We start from the raw sequence: 27,493 nt of genomic DNA on the forward strand, positions 1-27,493 counted from the left end.
ACTTTTTTTTTTTTTTTTTAACAATTTCTACAAATGTTTGGGGTTTTTTTTTAAAACTAGCTATAAAGCTAGTTTTAAACTTAAGCTCTTTCAAACTTCTGCAGCATAGGTTTTATGCAAAACGGTAGTTTAATTACTTTTTTTATCTTTGTGGGAGAAACAGACTTTGATCTCTTGTGGCCGTATTTCATTTTGCTCATTGGTTACTTATAATCATATGTACTTTTTCCATTGTAGAGAAAAAGCACTGTTTTTTCCAGTAATAACCATAAGATTTTCTTAATTAGTACATGTATATTCATAATTCTCAAAACAGTTAACCTACTTGAAATTACATAAAACCTCAAGCTTCCTAAATATAGTTTATTTTCAACTTTTTCTTTGAGAGCCAGGAGTTAATAGAGTATGGTACTAAATATCTTTGAAGCACACTTTGCATTAGGATATCGGAGCTAGAGGCTGGTCATGTTGATGGAGAATGCTGACCCGACAGCTCTCCATTTTTTCATCAGTCTTGCTACCTCTGGGAGGAGGTCTATTTTCTGTTCATTACTTATGGCCCTAGCAAGACTCTTCCTGACCCATTAAATGAAACCCTAGACAAAGTGCTAAGAACCATGCTTTATTACTTCTTTAATGAGGGAATGGCACACAGGTATTACTAGCTAGTCTAGAGTGCTTTTTACTTATAGTAGAAAACCAAAATTAATCGCATCCATATCAAAGACTTTTAAGTTTAATTGAACCTTTTCATCCAGTGTTTGTGGTTCAGAACTAGATGATTTCACTTTACAAAACCTTATTTTTTAGATTGAAAGTATGAAAGAAAATGTAGTGTCTTAAGACTTACTTTGATGTTAAAAGTTGCTAGGTAAATCCACGCCAAATGTTGTAGCTCTTTGTGTTATGTATTAAGTGTGGGACTATAGCGATGATCCAGGTAGTATGAGATGACAAAGCTACCATTGTGTGGGTCCCTTGAATGCCACATACTTAGCCAAAATAGAACCTTTTTTATTTTCTGCTCAGGAATAACTGATTTTTTTTCAGTTGCAGAAATGAAAGCTGGAATTTCAGAGGTAGACTGGTTTTATGATCAATAAGTCGTCTCATTTAATCAAAAAGATAGCCTACTCAGCTTATATACTGAATGGTTGCATTATAAAAACACTTTCATATCCTATAATTTGGCAGCATCCTCCTTTCTGTTTTGCAGTCTCAGGGATGAGGCTGTGGCCTGTTCTGACTCTTCTAGTCCTGCTGTCCCCATAGCTGAGGTGGTGGTCTCAGCATGAAAGCAGACAATATTGTGCTGACAAAATGCTGTGAAAGATCAGGGACATTGTTCTGACCCTCTCCCCTCAGTTACAGACTCCTGGGGGGCATATTTCCCCTTCTCTTCTCCCTCCCATTTCCTCCAAACCCCTCATGTGAATACTCAGTTTTAAGAAAAGGCACAAAGGGGAGGTAACACCCGTAAGCTAAGTCCTAACAGTCAGAAAATAAAAGAAAAAATCTAAAATCAAATACAGACTATAAAGTGAATGCACAAACAAATATACCTGAGCAACTGTTATGAGACCTGCCTACTAAGTGTACCAAAACATAAATGGATAGATCATAATCTGTAGCTCCTTGTTACACTTTCTTAATGCAATTTAAACTAAAATTTAGAAATATGAACATCTGTCATCATTTTTGTAAAAACTCAACATGTAAAATTTTAAGCCTACAAAATAAGTGGGAAAGTTAATTCATTTGGGCCATCTAGATTCTACAATATCATATGTGAAAAGTACACAGTACTTCACACAGAACAAAGCCGCAATCAATGGTACAGTGTTTGTTTCTATTGATTTATGAATATTTATGCTATATCCAATCCCGAGTAAATACAGTGGCTGATAGTAATCTGCAGAATAACATAAAGCTCTACTTATCCTTCTGAATACCTGAGAAGAGAAACAAAAAGAGTGAAATTTCTCGTTACAGTACAGAAAACAAGGGAATCAATTCTCAAGTGTGGAAAATACCCTCTTGCCAGAAGTAGGTCTTAGAAGTAGCCAATCTCAGAGGCAAAATCAACAAATAACAAATTTCGCTGTCAGCTGTGAATTTTATTGTCAGCGTCAGGCACAGGGCTCAAAATGCTGAAGAACCACCCCTGTGCTAGTCATGATTTAACCTGGTTTGTAGCACAAGCTTAACTTTTTTATGAAGATACATAACCAGTCATTCACAGAGTGAACTAACTGCGCATCAAAAAATATTTAGAAAAATAGACAATGTATACAATATAAAAATAATGTAGTATAAAAAGTATTTCGAGTGTTTACATTATATCAGGTACTATAAATAATCCAGAATTGACTTAAAATCTATAAGAGAGTATGCATGGGTTATATGCAAATACTACACATACTGCTTATTTATATTAAGAGGCTAGAGTATCCACACATTTTGGTATCTATTGAGAAACCTCGAACAAATCCCCCGTGAATACTAAAAAGCAGCTATATTATCTAGTTTTATATTGATAGCCTCTAATATGATGATTTTTTTTTCCATAAAACTTGCCTTGCAGTTAACTTTACTGGAATGTATTTGCTTTGAAGCAGAAAGCAGCTTATTGAGAGGAAGCTCCCTACCTCCATGAATAGAATTTTGTGAACCAAGGAGTTTGAAAGGCTTTAACAGAAAGAGAATTGCACCAATGGCATTAGGAGCCATGTTACAGAATTGTCAGCAGGGGAGGTTAGGAAACAGCACTTCCCTTATCCATGGCTTGTGGGCCATATGCTGCCACTGTGGCTGGCTGGTGCCACCTGGTAGTCCCCAGCGGTACCCTGGGTTAAGTATGGTTGGCCTCATTACCAGAAAATAGCATCTATCACCCATCCTGCTATACCCTGACCACTCTTGTCTTCTCTCCCTTTTTCTGTTGTTTGGTCAGGACAGACCAATGAAGAAATGTTTCTCACTTTACGTCTTTACCTACTCTGACTCTGAACTAAATTCCACTCCCATCCAGTGCCTTCCTGTCTTTAAGAGAGAACAGCCCAGACCTAGCTGTGTAGGCCACTGCAGGAGCTGAGGTCCTGACAGGCTGCAGTGGTGGAGTAAGAGAGAGAAGGGGGAATGTCCTAGGGCAGGGGACAATAGGGAAACCAAATTAACAAGATCAGAAATCGAAGCTAAGTGGAAGAGGAAAGTGTTGGGTACAGGTGCAAAGGAGAAGCCAGGGCCAGGAGAGACCAGGGACAGAGCCAAATATTGGCACTTACTGCAGACCACTGCCTCTGCATCTGGTAGGTAGACCCAGGAAGGGCTGATTCTCTTCATGTACAGTCAGGCTATTGTTTTATTCCCTTCAATTCTAGCCATTTGCTTTCACCTCTCCTTTGCCTGAAAAGGAAAAAGATCCATTTACAGCTCCTTCTTTGCAACATGCCTATAGAGGGCTGAGAAGGCAGTTTCCAGCTTGGCACCATGGGTCACCATACACTGGAGCTGCCATTTACAAGTGTTACTGCTGTCCTGTGCTCTTGATCAATCATGTTGGCAAATCTTACACGCTCCCATGGACTTGGGTAGATTTTTCGGCTCTTTCTACAGGTCTGTGGCATATTTGTGTTGGTAGTTGTGAAGGCACTGTAAAGACAGTCAAGCAGCTTGCCAAGGGTATGAAACTCTGAGAAGCTTTAATGCTCAGAAAAGTATCTGCACCATCTCTCCTCCACCTCTTTCTTCTCATGAGGAAAACACCGCAGTGTGAAAATAGCATTAGGGTAGATGTCAATCTCCAACCTGCTCTAATTTCTATAGGAACAATTATTTGAAAGCGTATATGGTATAACAATAATTTAACCCATCCCATAGTTGACACAGAAATGATGACCTTCTAGTATGTTTACAATTTAAATAACAATCTAATAAGTTAAATTTAAGTTTCCTGTTCTAGGAATCTTGATACGAACTACACTATGAGTGATTTTTTTTAAATGGCAGTAACTTACACTCCTAAAACTTTTAACAATAAGATATAAACGTTTAAACTTTATCCAAATAAGGAGAATGAAGCAAATACTCCAATTTTCCATGGCAGTAAAGTTATTAAAAGTGGTATATTTAAGCTTGAGCTGCCTAAAAGTAAAAATAAGTAAGTGAAAGTCAGCAAAAAGAAGTAAGCCAGTCTTTCAAGAAAATAATTTTTTCCCAGATTTACCTAAATACTGAAAATAGTTTGTCACATGGCTGTTAAATATAAGGGACAGTGCTATAAATAGTAGTTTCATAAAAATCACAGATACATTATGTTTTGACCATTACTTGAATTGCTTCTCTACCTTTTCAGAGTAAATCTAATTGACTTTGTCAAAACCAGTTTTCCAGCGTGATACTGAAGCTCTAAAGCTTCAAAATGAGTCATAAGACCTTGTAATGCACAGTCAGAAAGCTCGCATATGTTCACTCAGTCCTTGTTAAAGGTGCATCCCATGCTGATTGCAAATATGAGCCATAGATTAAATTAGGAACAGAGTGAGTTCATATCTATTAGGGCTAATATGTTTATTTCTTTCCAAAAGCTGCAGAATCTCTCACTGATGATTTGATTTTTGAAATTTCAATTTTTAGGAGTTCTTTGGAATTTATCCTCATGTGATGCCGTAAAAATGACAATCATTCGAGATGCTCTCTCAACCTTAACAAACACTGTGATTGTCCCACATTCTGGGTGGAATAACTCTTCTTTTGATGATGATCATAAAATTAAATTTCAAACTTCACTAGTTCTGCGTAACACGACAGGCTGCTTGAGGTAAATTCTTTATTCTTTCTGTGACTAATGTATAATTTTGTGATTAAATAATGTGTCATAGGTAACTTGATTATAGGAAGAGTTTGTTTTAGTAACCTCTGAGTTTCAGGTTTGATTTCATAGTTTAGGCCGTTACAAGAAAAACATGAGCAGAGACTTCTGGCCTTAAAGAAGCTTGTCTGATTAATGAGTGTTCTAGGAATTATTCAGGAAGACCATTTCATTCTAAAATTATTGCCAAAATTCGTGTTTTCCACTTGTAACAGCATTTTTCAGTTATCACATTCTGATTGCTAATACGCTTTTGTTTTTGCTTAAATTCAAAATATGATAGTCTTTTTTTAAGTGGATAAAGAATTATGTAGTTTTCATAACCACTGACTTTGAGTTTTATGAACAAATGAAAGTAAACTCAAATATTATTGTTTCATCATTATCTGTAGCATTTAATATCTGTCAGCTCTCTAAGTTTTACACAGTGAGGCTCATTATTTGCCATGAATGTGCTCCAGTTCACTTTCTTTTTTTTTTTTTTTTTGTCTTTTTCGTTTTTATTGGTACCAGGGATCGAACTCACGACTGCCTGCTTGCAAGGCAGGCGCTTATGCCACTGAGCTAAATCCCCAGCCCCCTCCAGTTCACTTTCGACCCATTTCCTAGCATCACAGTGCCCTGCAAACTTGGAGCAGAGTGGCATGGTAACAGAGAGTAGGCTGTGGTCCCAGACAGTCTGGCTTCCAGCCACACTCTGAACCTCAGTTTCCTCTTCAGAGATGGCAGCACCACCTCAGGGCTGTGAGGAGTTAACAGTCTATGTGTGAAGTGTTGAGTGTGGAGTCACAGCACCACCTCAGGGCTGTGAGGAGTTAACAGTCTATGTGTGAAGTGTTGAGTGTGGAGTCACAGAGTGATTTAATACATCAGACCAAGGCGTCTGAGCATGACAAAGCTTGAAAGGAAATGAGTGGTGGCTGTCAGCCTCCTTGCAGAGAAATTGGAGGGAAGATCTTGCAGAACAGGCCAGCTCCTCCTAACTCAGATGGATCACATGGCCCATCAGTCACCTGAGGAACCTGCAGCTCATCTCCCCCTACAGAGGGTCTAGGGAGGTATAGTTCCCATCATCCAGTCCCCAGGCCTTCATGAGAGCCTGGGGCTGGGTGTACTCTTGGGCTCCAGGGTGACTCGGGGCTGTAGCATTTGCTGATTGCCTTCTGTGTGAAGCCAGTGAAGAATAAGACAGACAAGTGCCCCTGCTCTGATGAAGCCATGTTCTGATAAGAAAGGCAGACAAGAGAAAAGAAAAATAACAATAGGCATAAAAATTCAACAGGGTGATGTAAAGGTTGTGGGATGGTTATTTTGCTGTCAGTGAGGTGAAATGTAAGCCTACATTGAAGTACAACAGGAGCCACTTATTTGAGGGTTAGGTGTCAGAAGGGCATGTGTTCTGGGCCAAGAAAATGGTTAGAGCAGCAATGAACAGTGGCTGTAGCTTGCTGAGCAGAGAACAAGTGACATGTAAGACTGAGGATGGGTAAAAGTGGAGACAGGAAGCTCAGAGTGCAGCCCGGATAGGAGCCAAGGAGAGGTAGACAGTTTGGATCATTTTGAGGAAGAGCTGATGAGACTTGCTAACAGACTGAATATAAAGATGCAGAATACAGAAGGAGGAGTAGTGACACCTAGATTTTCAGCTGGACTAAGTAGAATCATGGAAGTGCTACTGCAGGTAAGAGAGGAAAGAAAAAGCTGAAGATAAATGAGCATTTGACCATGACTGTTTTGAAAAGTCAAATTAGCTAGCCATACACACAGTGATCATAAGAAAGCAACTAGATGCGTGAGTCTAGAATTCTGGCATGGTTCAGGCTGAAGATCAACATTGGGTTGTCATGAGTTATTGGTTGTATTAAAGCCGTGAAACAGAAAAAGGAGAGAGAAAGGTGAGGGTGAGAGGGCACCAGAGCAGAGCCCAGCCACTCCTGCAGGAACCCATCGGTAGAAGGCTGCGAAGGGAGGCCATGAGCTAGAACTGGCGCTAGGAGTGCCGGCTCCATGAGCCGCACAGGATGAGGGTTGCAGAGGGAGGGGTGATGCCAGGCAGCGCAGAGGAGGGGCCGCAGGCAGTATTGTCTTTCAGGCCTGCGGAAAACAGGTTAGAACTCGTCCCAGAGACCCACTTTCTAATGCAAGTTTTATAAATTCTCAACTGGAATAACTGCTAAGTTAGCCTAATAACCTTATTAATGGGATATAAAACAGATGTTTATAATTCAGTATCAACTTTCAAAGACAAATTAATGCCACAAAAACTATACTATGAATGAGAACCAAAATAATTTTCAAGGTTTTTTATAATTGAAAAAAGTTGTAGCATAAGATATCCATATTTACTTGATATCTTTGTATAAGAAATGGTAGTTTACTCTGTTCACTAAAGAAACATTTAATAAACTAACAAAAGGAGAAAAACAATCACCATAAAGAATAACACACATGGTAACTTCCATTAGGCACTTTTCTAATTGTATATGTAGCAACTTCTTCCTTACAAGTGTATGAGGTATTATTTTCTGTTTTTCATGTATAAGAAAGAGAAGCCTCTAAATAAGGACAGTAAAGGGAGAAAAATTTATATATCCTGACAACAGTACAGTTAAAGTTCAAGCACCTGGGTTCTCTTCTATTTGTGTAGATGGTAGGCCATCATAAGCTGAAGGTGTTCAAATGCAGGTTCCAGCATGCCTCCTCCTGCCAAATCCAAACGGTTGCAGTCTGTTGTCCCTTCAGTAGCTAATGTGCAGGTCAGAGCATTATTAAGGTAAGCTTTGTAGCTAATGAATAAGTTGTTCATCTCAGCAGCTCCCACATGTCTCCACCTACTTAGGAACCTCAGTTCTGCAGGCGAAGAGGCCCGGAAGCAAATGCGATCCTGTGAGGGGCTGGTGGACTCGCTGCTGTATGTGATCCACACGTGTGTGAATACATCTGATTATGACAGCAAGGTCAGTGCCCGCCTGGCCATGTAAGGCTACAGTGGCAGGTGACAGCAGCTGCCTAATGCTACTATTTACATGCCATGAATTCTTTCTGGAATTTTAGAGCTGCTTTTGCAGTTCTAAGGTTATGATTCACATCAAAAGACAAGTCTAAAAATTAAAAGAAACATGACAATTTCAGAAAATAGCTTCTAAAACCATGAAAACAGTGACTTAGTGCTATAAATAACCTAGCACAGGTCCTGATTTTGTCTGTGGTTTTCATAGATTCATTTTCTGTGTAATGGCCCCTTTTGCTATATCTTCCATTTCTGTGTGCCATGCTCCTAGAAGCAGATCCACTTATATCTGAGTGTCTGCTAAGTTCAGGATCCCAGTTAAGACACTAGAATCCCCCAACCTCTCTGCCCTTCTTGCTTCATTATCATGCGTTTCACCCCACCCCTTTTGATGCACCTATCCAACTCCTCCTCCTGCTGCTGTCCTACTGGTCAGTCTGTTCCTAGCATGAGCCCTTTTCTTCCCCATCCTGTCTTCTCCCTCCCTCCTGAGTATTCTGCTCATCATTATCAGCTATGGTAACCAGTCAGGATCTGCTTCAGGAGCTGAGGAACATGGAAAGAAACAGGCAGAACTAAGCATCAGAGTTCCAGGGGACTTAGTATCAGGATGGGCTAACCCGGGAGAGGCCATCTGTAGCTCTTAGTGTGCAGAGAAGTCTGAGAGAAAAAAGAATGATGAGCTCAAGAAGGCAGGGAAGAATTCGAGGTAACAGCCTTGTTTTTATGGAGTCGTAACTGCATCAAAAGATCCGCACATAAAATTGAAAGGAGTAACAAGTTGGAAAGGGTAGCTTGCCAGGTAGGCAGATACTGTACTTGATTTGAGACACCATACTGTAATGACGGTTGGCCTCCCATTGGACATGTGACACTGACTGAGATACCAAAAACCATGTACAGAAGATAAAATGTCAAGGAAAGGAAACACAGACCTTTTCTCAGAGACCGGAGAGAGAGGGGAAATTGAGGAAAAGGTGAGTGATAGGACTTTTGAAGGTAAAGGGCAGTGCCCGGGCAGGGAGTTGGTGGCAAGCTCAGAATTTGCATCGGCAAGCAGCAGAGCGCAGTTCTGGTATCCTAGGTACAGTTACCATGGCCACAACCCTGCACAGAAAAACTGAGCCAATGCCTCACAGAGTTTAGTCAGCATAAACCAGATCTTCCATTGTACTGAGGGTTCTCTACATCCAGTCATTTAAGTACTCACCAAAACTCTTGAGTCAAAGTGCTATCTTTGGATTGTATCAGATTCCCATAAGTTAAAAAGTGTTTTCATATCGGCCATTGATTTTGGGTCAATAGTGCTGTGTGCCAAAGCACTTTGTGTGATATTTTCAATTACATGCTGTGTTGTGTTTCAGACAGTAGAGAACTGTGTGTGCACCCTGAGGAATCTGTCTTACCGGCTGGAACTGGAGGTCCCACAAGCCCGGCTGCTCGGACTGAATGAACTGGATGACTTACTAGGAAAAGAGTCTCCCAGCAAAGACTCTGAGCCAAGCTGCTGGGGGAAGAAGAAGAAAAAGAAAAAGCGAACTCCACAAGAGGATCAAGTTAGCATTTTCTTTAATATAAAACTCTACTAAAGTTTTATTTTTCTGGGAATGAGAAATCACATACTTGGCAAGAAAAAAAACTTCTACATATCTATAACTGAATTCAGCAGAGATGAGTGTTTTGATGTGTTAGAGATCGTGTTCCTTTGGCTTCATTTTAATATGTGTTGCTTATCTTTCAGTGGGATGGAGTTGGTCCTATACCAGGACTGTCAAAGTCCCCCAAAGGGGTTGAGATGTTGTGGCACCCATCAGTGGTAAAACCATATCTGACTCTTCTAGCAGAAAGTTCTAACCCAGCCACCTTGGAAGGTTCTGCTGGATCCCTCCAAAACCTTTCTGCAGGCAACTGGAAGGTGAGATGTCTTCCACTTGTCCACACTTCTTTCTGTCCTCATAGTCAGGTTGAGCATGGGATGAAAAGGACTTACATGTGTAAAATTCAGCTACGAAAGCAAAACAGACCTTTGCTACGGGGATGCAAAGATGAATATAATGTGGTCTTTCCACAGGAGAAGCTGAAGCTCATGAGCAAAACAGTGCAGGAGAGAGGATAGGAAAAAGTGGGGAGCAAGAAGATCGAAAGGCTTTCTGAGAGCTGGGCATGGTGATGCACGCCTGTAATCCCAGCACTCAGAAGGCTGAGACAGGAAGATTTTTATGAGTTCGAGACCAGTGAGATTCTGTCTCAAAAAGACACACACACACACACACACACACACACACACACACACACACACACGGTTTCTGGGGGGCACAATTGCCTAGATGGAATCCGTAAAGATGAATCAGATTAAGCCAGCAGAATCTGGGGTGGGCACGTAAAAAGAGCAGAGACTAACAGACAAAAGGCCTGTGAGGAAAGGACAGCAGGGATCAGGACTACATGCTCGCCACCAAGACAGAAATTGGGATGGGGAGTGACCCAGTTTCGAGCAGGCATCGTATTTAGGCCTGAAGGCCAACCTCTGGAGCGGGGACCTGATCTGTAGACAAGGGTGTGCTTAAAGGGTTCAAACATGGTCTGATGTGGACACTGGAATCACAGTGCAGCCATTCAAAAGGTGGGATGGAGGAGGAGCAAAGGAGGCTGGGCTTCCCCTGAGAGCCAGTGCGGCATCCTGGTGAGAAGCAGTGAAGCGCTGGCAGGCAGCATTGTGGGGGAAGCTGAGGGGCCTCTCTTCCCCGTCAGATACCTGAGGGCACGCAGATGCCTAGAGGTCCCATGTTGCCTTGTATGTGTATGACTGTGAAAACTGAAGGCATTTCCTAATGTAACCAGAATAAGTTCCCAGAACTGTTTAAATGTCAGCTAGCAACTTCCTAGACAGTCCTTGTCTGAAACGTTTTCAACCTTTAGAAACTTCCTAGCAAGTGTATTTTAGTAATTACAATGCTTGTTTTTTGGCTACTTTTCTACCACCACCCAAAATGAGACACTTGGCACTGCATTCTCCATGATAGTGAAAGGCATTGAGAGGCCTACAGTTTGCTTTATGCAGGTGGTTGCTATTCTGAATATATACAGATATTTTGGTCTAGTTCTAACTAAGCCAATGTGGTTGTTCCTAATTAAAGTGCTAATTTAATTAAGTGTTATCCCTGAATCTTGGCCCCTCACTTAGAAACTGGAGACTAGCATCTCTGTGTCTCTGTTTTCCTCAGATACCTACCTTATGGAGTGATTGCAAAGATTAAAGAATTCAAGGACTGAGCACAGTTTCTGGCATGGAGATATTTGTAAATATTCATGCTGTAGACTAGTGTTCACCTCCAGCTTCTTTGATCAAAGGATCATTTGATGATAATAATTAAAATATGTATAGTCGGAACCTCTTAGAGTTTCACTTAGGCCAGGTGTGGTGGTGCACACCTGTAATCTCAGGATTCAGGAGAGCGAGACAATAGGATCACTGCGAGTTCCAGGCCAGCCTGAGCTACTTTGTCTAAAAAAAGAAAGCACACACAAGAATTTCATTTCTGGGATTATTCAGTGAATGAAAGCCAGATGACAAGCTCACTTAAAATACAGGCATCTCACCTAAGTGATTTCAAGATAACTAAGGAGTCAAAATATTGGACCCTCACTTAAAAAAAAAAAAAAAAAAAAAAAAAAGATAATTTGGCCACAGACGTTATCAGTTACAAGCTATTTTGGGAGCAGTGTCTGGAAGGAAGTGCTCACGGCAGGGCTGAGATGAGCTGATCTGTCTCCAAAGGAGACAGACTTTGTTCTGTAGGTTTTAGACAGAAGTTGGTGGAACTGCCTGAGTGCTTTACCCTATAGCACATCATGTAGTGCTTCACCCTTGTAGATTTCATGTGGTTTGTAAGATTTCATATGAAGAATGTCAATTAGCTCGCTATAAGGCATCTTTTCTTCCTGTTAGTATATTTAAAATACTCTATTCTGGGGCTGGGGATTTAGCTCAGCGGCATAAGCGCCTGCCTTGTAAGCAGGCAGTCGTGAGTTCAATCCCCGGTACCGATAAAAAGGAAAAAGACAAAAAAAAAAAAAAAAATACTCTATTCTGTTAGTTTTCAAGAGACTGGGCAGTCAATTGCGTATTTTAATATTCAAAGTAACAAAGGCCCTGGTAGATCTTTGACCTCTTATTAGACCACAGCAGGAAAATATTAGAGGCATGAGCAACATCCTTCGATTATCCTGATTTTAAAGGATGTTTTACATTGGTAAAAATGTCAGTTAAATCTCAAACCAAGATTAAAGACTCATTTTCTAATGTTACTTTTTTTTGTTGTTGTTGTTGCATCACTGGTGACTTAGTGTTATTTCCATTCATACGATGCCTCATAGTCACAAGAGAATCGCTTGACTGGATTCTAAAAAAATAAATCAGCAGCAGCAAGAACTAACCGAATCTTGAATGAGAATGCATTTTGCACACAGATACACTTACTCTTCACTGGTGTATATGAATTAGGATGCTCAGTGTTTCTGAAGAATTTCCTTTCTTCTGAGATGAAGGATTTTTTCCAAGCAATTTCTTTGACAAGTTGCTGAACTCTAAATATTGTTGCAGGGAATACAGAAATAACAAATGCCTGAATAGAGACAGCTTTCCTTTAACATGTGATGATGGGTGACTGTCTCTGCCATCCTATTCATAGCCTCTGAACCTGGCATGGGCCCAACTGCAAAGAAAACATGTGATCCTTCCTTAATCATGTTTATGTATCTGAGATAGAAAGTAATCACTGCCTTCTCTGTTCTGCACAAAAATATCTGACAGATGGTGGTTTGTGATTTTTCAGGCTTTAGGATTTCGTTTTAAATCAGCCATCTAGCTTATCTATCTCTCAGACTATGATTTTCTCTTCACTGGCACCACAAATTTAATCTCCAGTTGGAAAGAAAACATTTAATCTATTACCTCATCTTTTGGAAACATCTCTTTTAGATGGCAGTAGCACATGAGAGTGGAACCCGGTGTGACATTACTTATTGCCTTATTTTGCTTGCTAGTTTGCAGCTTACATTCGGGCAGCTGTCCGAAAAGAAAAAGGGCTCCCCATCCTTGTTGAACTTCTGAGAATGGATAACGATAGAGTTGTCTCTTCTGTGGCCACTGCCTTGAGGAATATGGCTCTAGATGTGCGCAACAAGGAACTTATAGGTATGTTCTGGTGACGGGGTAAGCTACAAACAGAGCAAGTACAGTTTTTACAAAAAAGTTTCTTTTGATACATCAGTATGTGGCATTTAAGAGTATTTACAATCCATCCTTAGTGCCCAGTTTCTTAGACTTTTGGGCAGCCTGTTGCATGACCCTTCTTTTTCAGCAGGAGGCAGACTCATGAATTAAACATTGATCAGGAAGTTAAAGATCCAGAAAAGCCAGCAATTTCAGTTTACGTTATAGTACTATTTGGCAGTTAGAGTGCCTCTCTTCCCCAAGAGTAATCTAGGGTTCCTAAGCAATCAAAAAAAAAAAAACATTTCTTATTTTTTTTTAATTCTTCCTTTCCAATTTCTACACTGATATCTGCAAATTCACCAACACTGTCTTGTACTGAATTTCAAAAGAAGGCATGTGAATGTTTTGTAGCTTTTCCCTCTCCAATCTGTGTAAACGCTGAATCCAGGACATAAGCAGTCTCCAAAGGCCATTTCCACCCATGGCAGGATCAGGACTAGATTGAGGTAAGCAAGAACCTCAGGACACAACATTTTAGGAGGCTTTCACTCTTGAGTCTGCACAAAGGTAGGGATGGCACATGCATAAAGCAGAGCATGAGTGTCCCTGTAATAAATTTCACACCCTGGGAAACTTGCTTGTCTCTAAGGATTACTTTATCCCAAGAAAAATGTGAGGTGTTTAAAAAAGAAAAACCCTAAGCCCTCAATGGGCCTGAGCTTAGTGAAGCTGGGCCTGCTGCTCACTGGCCACATAACCCAGAGAGACCTGTAAAATCCCCACTCCCTGGGCTCAGTTCTTACATCTGGACTGAGTGTAAAAGGAATTCTTCCTCAGCCCATCTCTGAAAGGGGCTGACAGTGGCTGCTGCTCCAGCTGTGGGGTCTCTAAAGAAGAAATGAGAGAGACTGTAAGACACCTTACAAGCGGCCAACCTCCATGCCAGCCCCATAGCCAATGACATGAGAGGAAGGGGAAGTGGGGCAGATTTTATGTGGATTCCTGTGACTGTAGATTCTTCTAACAGTAAAATACCACATGTGAGAAAGAGGGAGAGCATAAAACAACAAGGACAATAACATTTACCTCAAAGAATTGCTGTTGTGACTTACGACAAAATCCCTTCAACGGTGCTTGACAGAAATGCTGTTTTAAATTAGTGCCTAGGTAAACCTTCTCCTAACACAGTGTTCCTTGGAGCCAAATCATCCCTCTGAAGAGGAAAGGAGGTCTCTGCATGGCCTGTTCATTGTCCAGCTTGTACCTGATCCCGGCAGATTTGCTATAACTCAAATGCAACACTTCCTGGAGATAAATGCTAAAGGTTTTCAAAGTTGTGTTTGTTATATACATATTTGTTGAATTTCTTGTAAGAAGCATGTGCAATCTGAGAGTTTAACATTGATTACTAGTGGCCCATCATCTTCCAAACCCAGGAAGAAACCTGGGCAGTACAGAAGGCATAAAACCAGCAAATGCTGAGTACAAAGATCTCTCGAAGGAATTCTAAGCCCTGCCCACTATGCTCTCTGAGAGTAATGCATATTTAACGCTCACTAGCATAGTATCTCTCCAGCAGTGAGGGTTTGTTTTTAGCTCAGCTGGCACATTCTGAACTGTTCATGAATCACTTTTCCTTGTTTCTCTGCACAGATTCTTTCCTTCCTGTAAGTATTTTGCTGTACCTTACCCAGCACCCTATTCCAAAGACCCCTTCTCTGCCTCTTCCCTCTCTCTGTCATTTCCAGCACTGGCAACAGCTTTCTTTTCAGAGACATTTCTCTCGCACTCTTGCTGTTTAGCATGCACATGTGTACACAGGCATGTATGCTCTTTAGAAGCAAGTTTTAGCCCTGTCTGAAAGTTACTGCAGGCTCAGCTGAGTTGGACTGCCCCTCCCTCTGGAGCTGCAGTTTCTGAGAGGAGCATGGAGCTCACTCGAATCAGGCACAGTGAGCTCCAAGCCTCACAAGTACAATTTAAAGTTACGCCTTAGCAAAATGACAAATTACGTGCTATGCACTTTTGGGTCATTTGTGACTATTTAAAATTACCAGAGCTAACTTATCACTTGTGCTCAAATACCATATTTATCTTCTGGCTTTGCAGTGTCCTCACTGTTTTTCCACACTTCAGAGCTGTGTTTGCTGTAAGCCAGAGCCTTCCCTTCGACATACTAAAAATTAGGCAGTGTGTGGTTAAACCCATCGTCTACTGCTGTTTATAAATAGGTCTTGGAAGAAAACGCCACTTAGCCTCAAGTCAATTATTAGCACAGGGACAAAAACGTAAGAAAATATTTACTTGAGCTTTAGCTCATTTCTTTTGTTTGTAGTGTGTTTATTCCAGTTTGTCAGTTGGTAATTGAAACTGAAAAAAGCAAGAGATAATCTCTTTTTGGAGAGGAATAAGAGAAATTCAGTATTTATAAAGAATTGCTTCAATAGCTCTGAAATTCTTCTAGCCTTGCCTTATCAAGTACTTTATTTTTATTGCCTTACTCCTAGGAGATAATAAATGTATAATTTTAATAGAAAAATTTTATTCATGTTTTCTCTTAAAAAACTTAACAGGTTGCTGCTGATGTCAAGTCAACTAATACCCGTACTCAGATTGACAAAAGTGTGCAACCCAGTTCATATATTGAAACCTAGAAAGTTTTAATGAAAAATAAGATTTGACAGCCATACTTGGTCCAGAGTCAAAGATAAGTTTTTAAAAGCTTTAAGAAGAAATTGAGAAATTTTTAATGCATTAGAATTCAATCAAGAATAAAATTTACTATCAATTCATTACTCACTATTATTGAAAATAGCTGAACTAAAGCAACTTGGTTAGTCCACCCAATTTTATACATTGATTTACATTTTCTTTCAGCAATTGACAGTAATGTTTTATAAGTCAATCATTTCTTCAAGTGAAATGGTCTAAATGTTAAGTTTTTCTTCACATTTATGCTCTGTTGCAGGTTTGGATTCTTATTTTCCTGCTACTGTCTCTTTTTACATTTTGTTTTTTAAGAGCCCGCACACTATCAGAATCTTTTCAGCAACAAAAACCTAATGCCTTTTTACTCTTGCGTTCAACAGGTAAATACGCCATGCGAGACCTGGTCAATCGGCTCCCTGGTGGCAATGGCCCCAGCATACTGTCTGACGAGACCATGGCGGCCATCTGCTGTGCCTTGCACGAGGTGACAAGCAAAAACATGGAGAATGCCAAAGCCCTGGCTGACTCAGGAGGCATAGAGAAGCTGGTAAACATAACCAAAGGCAGAGGCGACAGGTAAGTCTGCAGCAAAGAGGGATCTTACATTCCTGGGATTTTAACAGGCCTTTGTGGAAGGTACCTTTTTTATTGGGAAGGATTCATTTCTGCAATTCTTACATGTTGATTCGCTAAGCAGTCTCCAGCACTTAAAACCTAATTATGTAGAGGGAGATATTTTAGGGTGTGTATCCTTTTGTATATTTTTTATGTCCTTGAAGTACCCACCCCTCATCCTCCATTGGTTTCTGGTTCTATCATAGTCTGCTTAGGGTACTATAACAAAATGTCGTAAGTCATTTGGCTTATAAACAACAGAAACATATTTCTTACAATTCAGAGGAGGGATCAGAGACCAAGACACCAGTAGATTTAGTGTCGGGTGAGGGCCTCTGTCTAGCTGTGTGCTTGTGTGGTAGAGTAGTGAGCGGCCTCTCCTAGGCCACTTTTCACAAAGGTCCCACCTTCAAATGCCATCACTTAGGACTTTGACATATGGATTTCAGGGAGACTCATACAGTCTATCTTAATCTTTAAAGCCATAATTAGTTATCATAAAACCCAACAGGAATCATAAGTATGAGGAAAAACAGGAGTCAGGGGGAAACCATTTCTCTGTGCCTTGTGCTCTGCTCTGCAGCCAGGTACCCAGAAAGCAGGAAAACCACCTCCGCAGCAGAGTCTGCTGTGTGGCCTCAGGATGTGCCCTGGGCTCGCTCACACATTTCCCTTTGCTTCTGGATGGCACTAACTGATGAAGCAGTACAAATAGGGAGCAGGGTCTGTGGCAAAACAGAACGGTTCTTGTCATGGAGTGGTAGCACAGACTGTAATCAATGAAATGGTAAGTGGGGATGCTTAGTGCCTTCTTGAAACAGCAGAGATTCAAATACCCTACACTCCAGTTACATATCTAGTAGACATCTCACATGTAACATGTCCCAAGCAAACACCCGGTTTTCTTCCCACAAGCTTCTCCATCTTGCTAGGTGGCAGTTCTGCTCTGTGGTCTCTTGCCAAAACTTTGGAATCATCCAGGATACTTTCTTTCTGGCTTCTCATCTCAGAAATCAGCAAATTCCACTGAGTCATCTTTCACCCCTATCAAACTTGACACTTGCTTTGCCATATGGACCACTACCACTTTACTCTCCACAGGGAGGAGTCTGTAAGGTCACTCTCCCTCTTTTATAAGGAAAGCCACATTGTGTCACTCCTCTGCTGAACAGCCTGATGACTTTAGTTTTAGTAAGAGTTTTAAGACAAAGCCCTTACAAACCTACAGAGTTGTATGCTTCTGATCTACTCCTGTCTCTTCCTCACACTCTTAATTTTCAGTGCCACTTAGGGCTACTATTAGAGCTAGATTGACCTACCCCTGAGGAGAGTGAGTCTTAGCTGGAGGTGGATGCAGGCCTGCCACACTCGCTGGAATAGCTCTGAATTTGCTTATATTTAGCCCTTTCCTAAGTGCTCAGAACCTTTGTACACTTGTATTCTGTTGCTAGGAGCAGAGGAAGTGGGTTACGGCCTATGAACCTCTTTCCTTCCTGTAATTCACTAGTCTAATTGAGAATATAAGAGCAAATCAAATTTTACATCTGATATATATATATATATATATATATATATATATATATACATATATATATATATATGTATATATATATATATACATATATATATGTATATATATATATATATTAAGTCAAAGTTTTAATGTAAAAATGTATTGTGAAGCCAGAGGTATTGGTTTATCCCTAAGGCTGACACCCCAAACATCAGTCCTTGTATACCAACCTCTACTGTGTGATCCACAGCCTTGGTTGAGGCAGGAAGCTATGTTTCCCCCTTCGTTACATGTGAGGCCACCATTTTAGAGCATTGGGCCCAAGGTAAGCACAGTGACTTGTGGTCAACAGTGCATAAAGAGAGAACCAGCATTTACAGAAGTAATAAGAGACCATATTTTCCCAAACATTAGAAGTATATAGAGGTATAAGAGATAAGGTGGCAATGCAAATATTTAAACAATCCTAATAATGGAGAAAAATCAATTTGGGAGGGTCACCAACCCTTAGGATGTGTGGTCATAGTTGAATTAACCCCAAAGCCCCAGGGAAGCCTGTAAGATTAGCAGCCCTCAGTAAAGATACTGAGGGAGGGTGGAGCAGGCACCTGCAGAGACCCTCAATTTAGGCTCATCTTGGCTTAAGCTTGCCACAGAACTGACTGCCTGGGGACCTCACTTTGGTTCTTGAGACCTTGGCCAGTCCTGAATGTGATAGACTCCAGATGCACCTGATCAGCAGCCCCTGTCCCTACAGTCCTGAGAGTAGTGGCCTCCTGGTCACCAATTTGCAGGCTGTCTCCAAGTGGAGCCTGAGGCCATACTGCCCACATTCACTATTGTCCATGTGTTCTCCCTAGATCCTCTCTGAAAGTGGTGAAGGCAGCAGCCCAGGTCTTGAATACATTATGGCAATATCGGGACCTCCGGAGCATTTATAAAAAGGTAAGCTACAGGAATAACTCTGGCATAATTAGCATTCATCAGAGCACACATTCATAATCATTTATTGTAATGAAATGTCATTATTCATTTTGAGAGGTTTCTTCTTTTTTAACTCCACAGGATGGGTGGAATCAGAACCATTTTATTACACCTGTGTCAACATTAGAGCGAGACCGATTCAAATCACATCCTTCCTTGTCTACTACCAACCAACAGATGTCACCCATCATTCAGTCAGGTCAGTGGGTAACTCCAGTCCTTTACGAGACCATCTGTGTGGCGAAACATTGTTTCCCCACCAGAAAAGACCTAACATAAGCTGATTAAGCCTGTCACCTCCAACACTGCACATCAGCTGAGAGCCTTTTTTGGGAATTATACACTGTTGTAAACAATAAAGCCAGTTCTTCCTTCCATTTGAAAAATTGATACAGTTTACATGAGTTACTGTACATAAAAGAATCCCAGGGCCTCTCGCCACACCCAGATTCTGCTTCAAGAAGTGGCCCTGGAATCTGCATTGGGATGAAGGAGATTAGAGGATCAGAGCAAGAAACACCCTGGGTGGTATCTGGAAGTGTCCCACCTATCTGCTGATCCTACCTCTAGAATCTTCTCCAAAGTGATTTTTTTAGTTTTCTTGGGAAAAACTCTTAACAGGGTCCAAGGTCTTTGGACCAGCTCCTGAAGCCCTGCCTTCTTCCTGGTCCCTTGGCTTCGTTGCAGATCTCCAGCATATCCAGCTATGGATATAGGCTTACAGGGTGGCTTTGATTTTCAGTTGGAAATCTTTAACTTTAACCCACCATGCCACCTGCCTACTTAGAGCATTTAACTTAATGGAAAGAATGTTTTGAGATTTAAACTAAAATTTTTTATATATAAGGAGAGATTATTACTACCAAACCAATTCAGATTTAAGTCTTACCTAAATGAAACAGGGAAAGTAATAACAAATATCTTATTTTTATTTGGCTTAAATCACCCATTCTGACATACAAGTATTGTGTGTTGTGGTAAACTGTGCTACTTTTGGCAGTCTTATTGCTCATGTGGACAAATGTGACCACAAAGACTGATGTGCATGCCCAGTGGTTGGTTCCTGCCACATAATTGGATGTCCCCAGTTGTACTAAGAGTCTTTATTTTTTATTTTTAACATTATCTGTGCCTGCTGGGTATGGTGGATATTTATGTCTTACTTTTAAAGTTATGAGTTATTTTCTTCAAAGAGACCCGTGCCTGGTTTTTAACATCTTACTGAGCCAGGGGCTATCTTTCATAAAAATACTCAGAATCCTTTAGGAACTTAGAAATAGAGCTAGCAGGGAAACCAAAACATTTGGCTATTTTACAAAAGGCATATAAACAAATCTAGAGTCGTTTCAGACAGATTAGCATTTGTTTTGAAGACCTCTTACATATATATGTAGAGCAGTGTTAATGAACCCCTACCCCAGTTCCTAGGCAGCCCTTTGGATTCTGTTCAAGATAAGGTATGTTTTCCATTGTTCCTCCAGTGATTCCCAGGCCTAACTGTACTTCTTTTAGCACTAGTGTTGCATCTGTTGGCGCTAGTGTTGGCATAATTTTGGAACACAAGTCCCACTACCCAGAAAGTGAGCATAGACACATAGTGCCTTGCACAACCACCTGTGTTCAACACAGACAGCCATGTATCAGGGGCATGGCTGCTTAGGCAAAGTGCTCAGCCTCAGCGTACCCTTAGACCACTGGTGCTGGGGTTGGAGGGCCAGCACAAAGTAAGTTGCTGCTCTTATTTGTAACTAACTCTCAAGCAAGCAAGATGGATTTTTAATGAGAAAGGGGCCGTAGTGTGAAATGTTTCTTTTTCTTCTGAATAGAAATGCGCAAAAGGAAACCCTGGGTAAAAATTATTAGATAGTTGGTCTGAACTAGGGTAAAAGTCCTCTGTTAGCACCATGAGCTTCTCAGTGAGCCAAGCTTACTGAGTTCGCATGATTTTCCTGACAGCAGATCATCATACAGAGATCTATGAATTTTATGGACTGGGCAACCTTTAACATATTTAGAGTTACAGATAAGTTTTGAAATAATTAAAGATCAGAATATGCCATAAAACCCGTTTACGGAAGAACTGTACATAAAAGATAATAGATGGATGGTTTACAAGCAACTGAACTGCAGTCATAAAATAGCAAATTATAACTTTTGCATGGCTAGAGTTATTCCTCATCTACCAAAGGCTGAACAAGTCCCTGAGACCACTGCTGGGCACACTCGCATGACCTCTGCTGCGCCTCTCCAGCCAGGTGGCTTGCTCTCCAGCTGGGGCCTAAGCTCAGGTGTCATCCTTGCCAATCCCAGGGATGGGCCTGCAAGGTGTACTCCTCATCCTTGGGTCTGGCTACTCAGCTCCTGGCACCTCTAAGAGCTGACTTTTAGCACCAACTGCGTGGCATTTCTAATTACTGACCTTTGTTATTCTGGAGAGGATTTCCAGAGGCACTGACTGTCTGATTTCTCTCTTCTCCTCTTTCTCTCTCTCTCTTCCTTTGCTTTCCCCTCAGTTGGCAGCACCTCTTCCTCACCAGCACTGTTAGGAATCAGAGAGCCTCGCTCTGAATACGATAGGACTCAGCCACCTATGCAGTATTACAATAGCCAAGGGGATGCCACACACAAAGGCCTGTACCCTGGTAAGACGCCAGTCGGGTGTATGATGCAGTACATCGAACAGCCGCGTATCCAGATGCTCAGCCAGTGTCCTGGCAAGTAGCCAGTGCTTGTATTGAGATGGTCCCCCAACTGGATTTCCATCTCTTCTTCCCTGCTTCTGCGATTGTTGCCTTTTCGACTTGTTTTAAGCAAAGCAAGTTAATGTAGTTGTATGGTGGCCACAAATAAAAGAGGGCTGGACCCAAATGGGAAATCACTTTTGGTTGCCCTGAGGCGCAGTCCCTTTGCTGTGTTCTCTCCCGCTCAACAGTCTCTCTTCATGTCCCTCATGCATCAGAACCCCAGGCTCTGTGGCTCTGTAGGGGCTACATCTTCTAGGCTGGCTTATCTCTTACATTCAAAATACAATGAAGATCCATTCTATTTATGTTTTCACAAAGAAAAATTGAACTGTAGAATGTACAATGCAATTCCTGGAGTGATTATTTTTTATAAATAACAAAAATATTGCATAGTATTTAATATTTTATATACTAGTCAGAAAGATGTACATAAGGTTTAAGTAATGCCAGCCCAGAAGGTTACCAAGATTTCATTTTGTCCTCATTCTCAACTATCTGACAAATTATAACAATTCTAGAAATTTCAAATAAATCAGCATGAGCTATCCCCAAAAAGTACCCTTTTCTAAGAAAACCTAATTATTAAAAAGAAATACAAATAATAGCTGGTGGCAGCTTAACTACTGCCGGCGAAACAATCTCAGTTGTGCTGTTGTCTTTGATACAGTGATTTCACAGGACTGTTTACTAATCGACTATTGTTACCATAGCAATTAATAGCTCAGACAATTGTAGATGCTACATTTCAGATACCAAGCTCTGTGCAAAAGGAAACGCACATCCAAACTGAAGTGCATGGCTGCTTCAGCTTTGCAGCAGCCTGCTGTAAAGATCACCTCTTTAGCATGCATGCCTTTCTGTATCTCTTTTGCTTGCTTCAATAAACTAATTTGCCTCAAGTATGTTTCATTTTCCTCATTAAAAAAAAAAATATTTGCTAGCTTTAACAGTAATTGAAGAGTAACTAATGACATCATCAGGAATCAGCTATAGGCTCTTGAAGACAATTATGTAATCACCAGATTCTTTTCATTTTACGGCATTTTTAACTCTGGCAGACATAAGATTGTGCCTCCCTGTGGTGGACTGCCTAGGACACACCTGTGCTTGCTCTTCCTAGAACCTAGGATTTCAGATCACAGCTATGTCAAAGGCATGGGATTCATTCTAATAGTACCTTTGCCTTCTTTTGTGTGACCCATTGCTCTGGCTTAGATCCCTGGCAGAGTGGCTCCCTCTACTAAAGAGCTTTGCTGCTGCTCAGACCCAGCCTGAGAAACACCCCCAAGTCTGAATGAAAATTGAGGGACTCCTTATTGGATGGGTTAATCACTGGTATTGCTACTGTCCTCTACCAACCCCCTGGGTAAACAGGTTAGACCCAGGGAACCTAGGTGGCTGCCCCTCAGTCTGCACCAATACTGGGAAAGGCAGGCCCTGTCAGGGACAGCTCAAGCCCTATTGTGGGACACCGCACAACCTAATGGACCAGAGTAATAAGCACTAGTTTTAATTTCATAAAATATTTTCTTACAGGCTCCAGCAAACCTTCACCAATTTACATCAGTTCCTATTCCTCACCAGCAAGAGAACAAAATAGACGGCTACAGGTGAATTTGCAATATTATTTGTAAAGAAAGCCGATTAGCAGTAACACAGTAAGGGGTCCACGTCTGTTGACTTCTCAGGGCTCGGCCAACACAGCAGGGCCTGAGGAGCAATACCTGGGGATTCTCACTCCTTAGAAGTGCATTCATGGTTTAAACAGCACCAGCCAAGGTAGCCTCCTGTTCTCAAATATCCACATCTGTGCCTCTGAGACCTCTGAGACCACTCATGGGAACAGCTGAGAAGTCTTAAAGTCACATTCTTTCCCAACAATTTCCTTTCCCACTCATTGTTTCCCTCCTTTTTGTTAATCTCTAAAATCTTTTTCCATCCTCAGGGTAAAGAAAGGTCGGTAAGCACTCTTCACTCTCTCATCTCATCGTCCTCTTTTTTATGTACTTCCTTCTCCATTTCACGACTTCCTCCCAGTCTGCACTCCATAAGTTAAGAACCCTGAGATTTTGGCCTTAAGGCTGATACGTTCATCTCAGGGGTGAAAATGGACTGAGCCGTTGCAGGATGCAGCCCACTACAATGAGGATGTGCTGTGGTGGTAGCAGTCCCAGGTCCTGCTTTCAGGAGGGACCTGTAATCAGTTTTCAGGGCCTTCCTGAGACTTTATCTGATTTCCTCTTACTTTCTAGTAAGACAAAATACTTGGGAATTCCCAAGACAAGACTGTGTCCTGTACTTCAGATAAAGATGTCTTAAGACACCTCTCGTATTACATCATTTTTTTAAGTAGATGGAAGAAAAATAGTTTACCAAGGTGCTCATAATTTATGTGAGGTTTTTTTGTTCCTTAAGACAGAGTCTTGCTATGTTGTCCCAGCTGGTCTCAAACTCATAGGCTCAAACAATCCTACGTCAGCCTCTTGAGTATCTGGACTAAAGGCATATACTACCATTTCTGGCTTAGGCTATAGTTCTGGGTGTTTTGTTTTAGTCAGGAAAAATAGAATTATAACTCTAAAAACAGAGTAGACTTGGGGTTAAGGAGATTATAACTCTGAAATCCTCAATGTTACAACTGAGTTAGTTCCAGAATATGTTGTTGATTGCATACATAGTACATTTGTTACATCTTACTAAATGAGGAGATTTGTGGTAACGAAGACAGGCATAAGAACCATGCAATTTGAAGAAGTCAGTATGAAATAAAAGCAAAAGCAGCACAAAAGGAAATAGGGGTGGATGAACTCTGGTTTTCACATGAGCTTGCCCTTACTCTCCAAATGGACTTAAGACGGTCCTTTCCACTAGAATTGTATTTGCACACAAGCCTCTGCTAATTTTACTACTCTCCTGCCTTGAGGTTGCATACTCCTTGAATAGCACAGCCTAACAACAGAGTTTCCAAATTGTGATGATGTTTACCAGACCACCTACATGTTTTTTTAAATTGAGGGATGGATTCAGTCTTCATCTCCGAGGTAAAAGATGACTCTATAGTTATGTAATTATCTAAGATAAAAATCCAAACCCTGCCAAAAATTTATGATATGCTCAAGGTTCTCTGTATGAAAGCAAACATTACTACTATCCCCTTATTTGACCTGCTCAGGTCACAGGCCTCTCCAGAGCAGGACACAGAACAGGAATTCCAGGAAGGAGGGGAAATAGGCAGTGGCCATCTGCCACTGAGATAAATCCCGTGCTTCCCTCAGCACTCAGTTCTTTAGAAGGACTTAAGCAGACTCAGCCAATCCAACTATAGGTGCAGTTTTGAAATTCGCCTTGACCTGAGTAACCACACAGTGTGCACATGAAGCAAATGCTAACCCTTACGTCCACAAATACTGCTTTTAGAATGTGATGCAGGAAACTCCCATTATTTTTCTTTAAATGTGTAGTTTTAAAAGTTGGTTTCATTTATTTGCCTTTCCATTTTGTCAACAGCATCAACAGCTGTATTATAGTCAAGATGACTCCAACAGAAAGAACTTTGATGCATACAGATTGTATTTGCAGTCTCCTCATAGCTATGAAGATCCTTATTTTGATGACCGAGTTCACTTTCCAGCTTCTACTGATTACTCAGCACAGTATGGACTGAAATCAACCACAAATTACGTAGACTTTTATTCCACTAAACGACCTTCCTATAGAGCAGAACAGTACCCAGGGTCCCCGGACTCATGGGTGTAGCATCAAGACGGTTGCTCCACAGAGGAACTTTCTTTCTAACCTTGTTTGGATTGATATGAAAAGTCTGTCTTGCCGATCTGATGATGAGATGTGAACGTGAGATGAAAGGAATGAGTGAAGAGCATATTTTTTTCATTTTGAGGAATTTTCAGGGAAGTAAGGAAACTTTTGAGCAAGGACTTTCTAAGCTCTACTTAGGTGTTAGATCTAATTACTTATAGATTCTATAGTCTGGTGAAGGTGTGGGTGATGTGATGAGAGGTTTGAGAAATGGGTGAAATGAGATGGGGGATGTGTAGGTCAAATCAAATTAAAGATGATTTTTTTAATGTGAATAAAGTTATGTTCTGATAGTTTGTACAGAAAAAAAAATAAAATAAAATGGATGCCCTTCATGTTTTATTGCTATTACTAAATGTCAAGATTGTATGCTATTATGTCTTGTAAATTTCTTTTGTTGGTGTAAATATGGAAATGCCACATTGGTTAAGTGCCATCATTTGTAATGCAGTGTGTCATTTGAAAAGAGATTTCAAGAAATGGACAGCTTAAAAATGGGAAACCCAAGGAACTGTTAACAGTTAAAAACAAACTAAGACATCTTTTGTTTCACAATGAATAGTGTACTTTGGAAGCACAAAGTCCAGTCCGGTATAGCAGCACCATGCCCATTCCCTGCCTCTTTCATAGGACACTTCACTGCCATTTTCTATGCACATGAAAGAAAAATAAATGTGGAAATTTCATCCTTGGAAATGTGTTCCTGTTCTTTCCCCTCTCCTGCCCTCCCTGAATGTCACATGGAAAAGCTAATTTAATAAACATTTTGTGAGATGGACCACACCAGAGAATTAAGCTCTGAACTGCCCTCCTATTTGTCTATCTTACTACTCTATTTATTTCTTCAGATCTATTTGGAATCTAATGCACTCTGCAGTTTTATGTCTTTTTAGATTGCTATATGTATTTATCACCAGTTTTCACATAAGAGAAATTATATTCAGCAGCTTGGCCATTACTAAATTGGCAAAGACTTCTTTTGGCATCATTTTTAAGAATTCAATAATTACATAAGAATAGTGGTTGGACATTTACTTGATTGGTACTAATGAAGTAAGCCAAAACCAATTCTAAATAATTACTTCTCTGAATAATTTTATGAGAAACAGTAATTCCTTGATTAAAGACGAAAGGGACAAACCCCTCAGATATGAATGTCAAGAGCCCATCCCAGTAGTACTGCACAGCATTGTTGAGTTTTTCTGCATTGGTTGTGATGGAAGGGGCACCAGCTCCAGGGGGGCCAGTTTGCAGTTTCTGTCCTGAGCCATGGTGCCTTGATCTTCCTGGACACAACCCACGTGACCCAACTGTGCAGTTGGTCATAGTCCACTATATCCTGCAAGTATGATAAAACCACAAGCTCACATTTGTGAGTATGTGCAAAAAGGCCTAAGAAAATGCTGCCCAAAACTATGAAATGGAAATACAAGTAAAAGCGAGATGATTCCTCAAGTCTGTGAATAGGGACCCTTTCTGAGGTATAGGCTTTTTGAATACCCACATGAGCCAATTGCAAGGTCAAACTTCTGCTACCTGAGCTCTGGCCTGCTAGGGCTCCAGAAACAGCCCTCTTTAGGTGACAGAGGTTGCTGAATCTCCTGAGGAATGGACACCATGACTTCAGAAGATGCCATTTCCTTTTGAGCTTTGAATCACATATTTCCCTAAACCTGATGTTTTGGTGTCTGGGTGAAAATGAAGGTCCTCACTCAGGGATTCAAGAAGAGAATCTAGATCCTCCTGAGCTGTTTGACAGTGTTTCTTTCCTTTGGTGACCCTATTTTGACAGGCAGCATTTCAAAGTTGATCCAAATTTGAGTTGGAAAGAAAGTTGGGCCTCTACTCAGACATCCCAACAGAGCCACAAATAGGCCAGCTATGGGTGAGAACAGGATAAAAAACCTGATGCCCTTTAAAAATCCTAACCTGTGGCTAGATAAACAAAACTGTAGATGGGTCCAAATGACAGAAAACTGCATCATTGATCAAAAAGCTGAGCCCACCCCTTCCA

General features: G+C 40.9%; 1 protein-coding gene across 12 annotated transcripts in view; it reads left to right on the forward strand.

The window, feature by feature from the left end:
* Positions 1-26,175, forward strand: part of Pkp4 (plakophilin 4) — a 221,759-nt gene extending 195,584 nt beyond the window's left edge. For 8 of the 12 annotated variants that reach the window (XM_005007677.3, XM_013142390.2, XM_063259128.1 and 5 more), the window contains 11 exons: positions 4,636-4,819; positions 7,710-7,827; positions 9,245-9,436; positions 9,622-9,795; positions 12,927-13,077; positions 16,188-16,383; positions 18,796-18,880; positions 19,001-19,118; positions 21,433-21,561; positions 23,200-23,273; positions 25,171-26,175. In XM_005007677.3, coding sequence (XP_005007734.2) covers positions 4,636-4,819; positions 7,710-7,827; positions 9,245-9,436; positions 9,622-9,795; positions 12,927-13,077; positions 16,188-16,383; positions 18,796-18,880; positions 19,001-19,118; positions 21,433-21,561; positions 23,200-23,273; positions 25,171-25,419 — 1,670 coding nt within the window. In that variant the 3' untranslated portion in view covers positions 25,420-26,175. The remainder of the gene's footprint in view (positions 1-4,635; positions 4,820-7,709; positions 7,828-9,244; positions 9,437-9,621; positions 9,796-12,926; positions 13,078-16,187; positions 16,384-18,795; positions 18,881-19,000; positions 19,119-21,432; positions 21,562-23,199; positions 23,274-25,170) is intronic. The other 4 variants (XM_063259131.1, XM_063259129.1, XM_063259130.1 and 1 more) reach the window with 2 other exon arrangements.
* The last annotated feature ends 1,318 nt before the right edge of the window (positions 26,176-27,493 follow it).

Source organism: Cavia porcellus, unplaced genomic scaffold (assembly GCF_034190915.1).
Source record: "Cavia porcellus strain 051 isolate PalLab524CR breed Dunkin Hartley unplaced genomic scaffold, mCavPor4.1 scaffold_12, whole genome shotgun sequence".
In the NCBI taxonomy this organism is placed as follows: domain Eukaryota; kingdom Metazoa; phylum Chordata; class Mammalia; order Rodentia; family Caviidae; genus Cavia; species Cavia porcellus.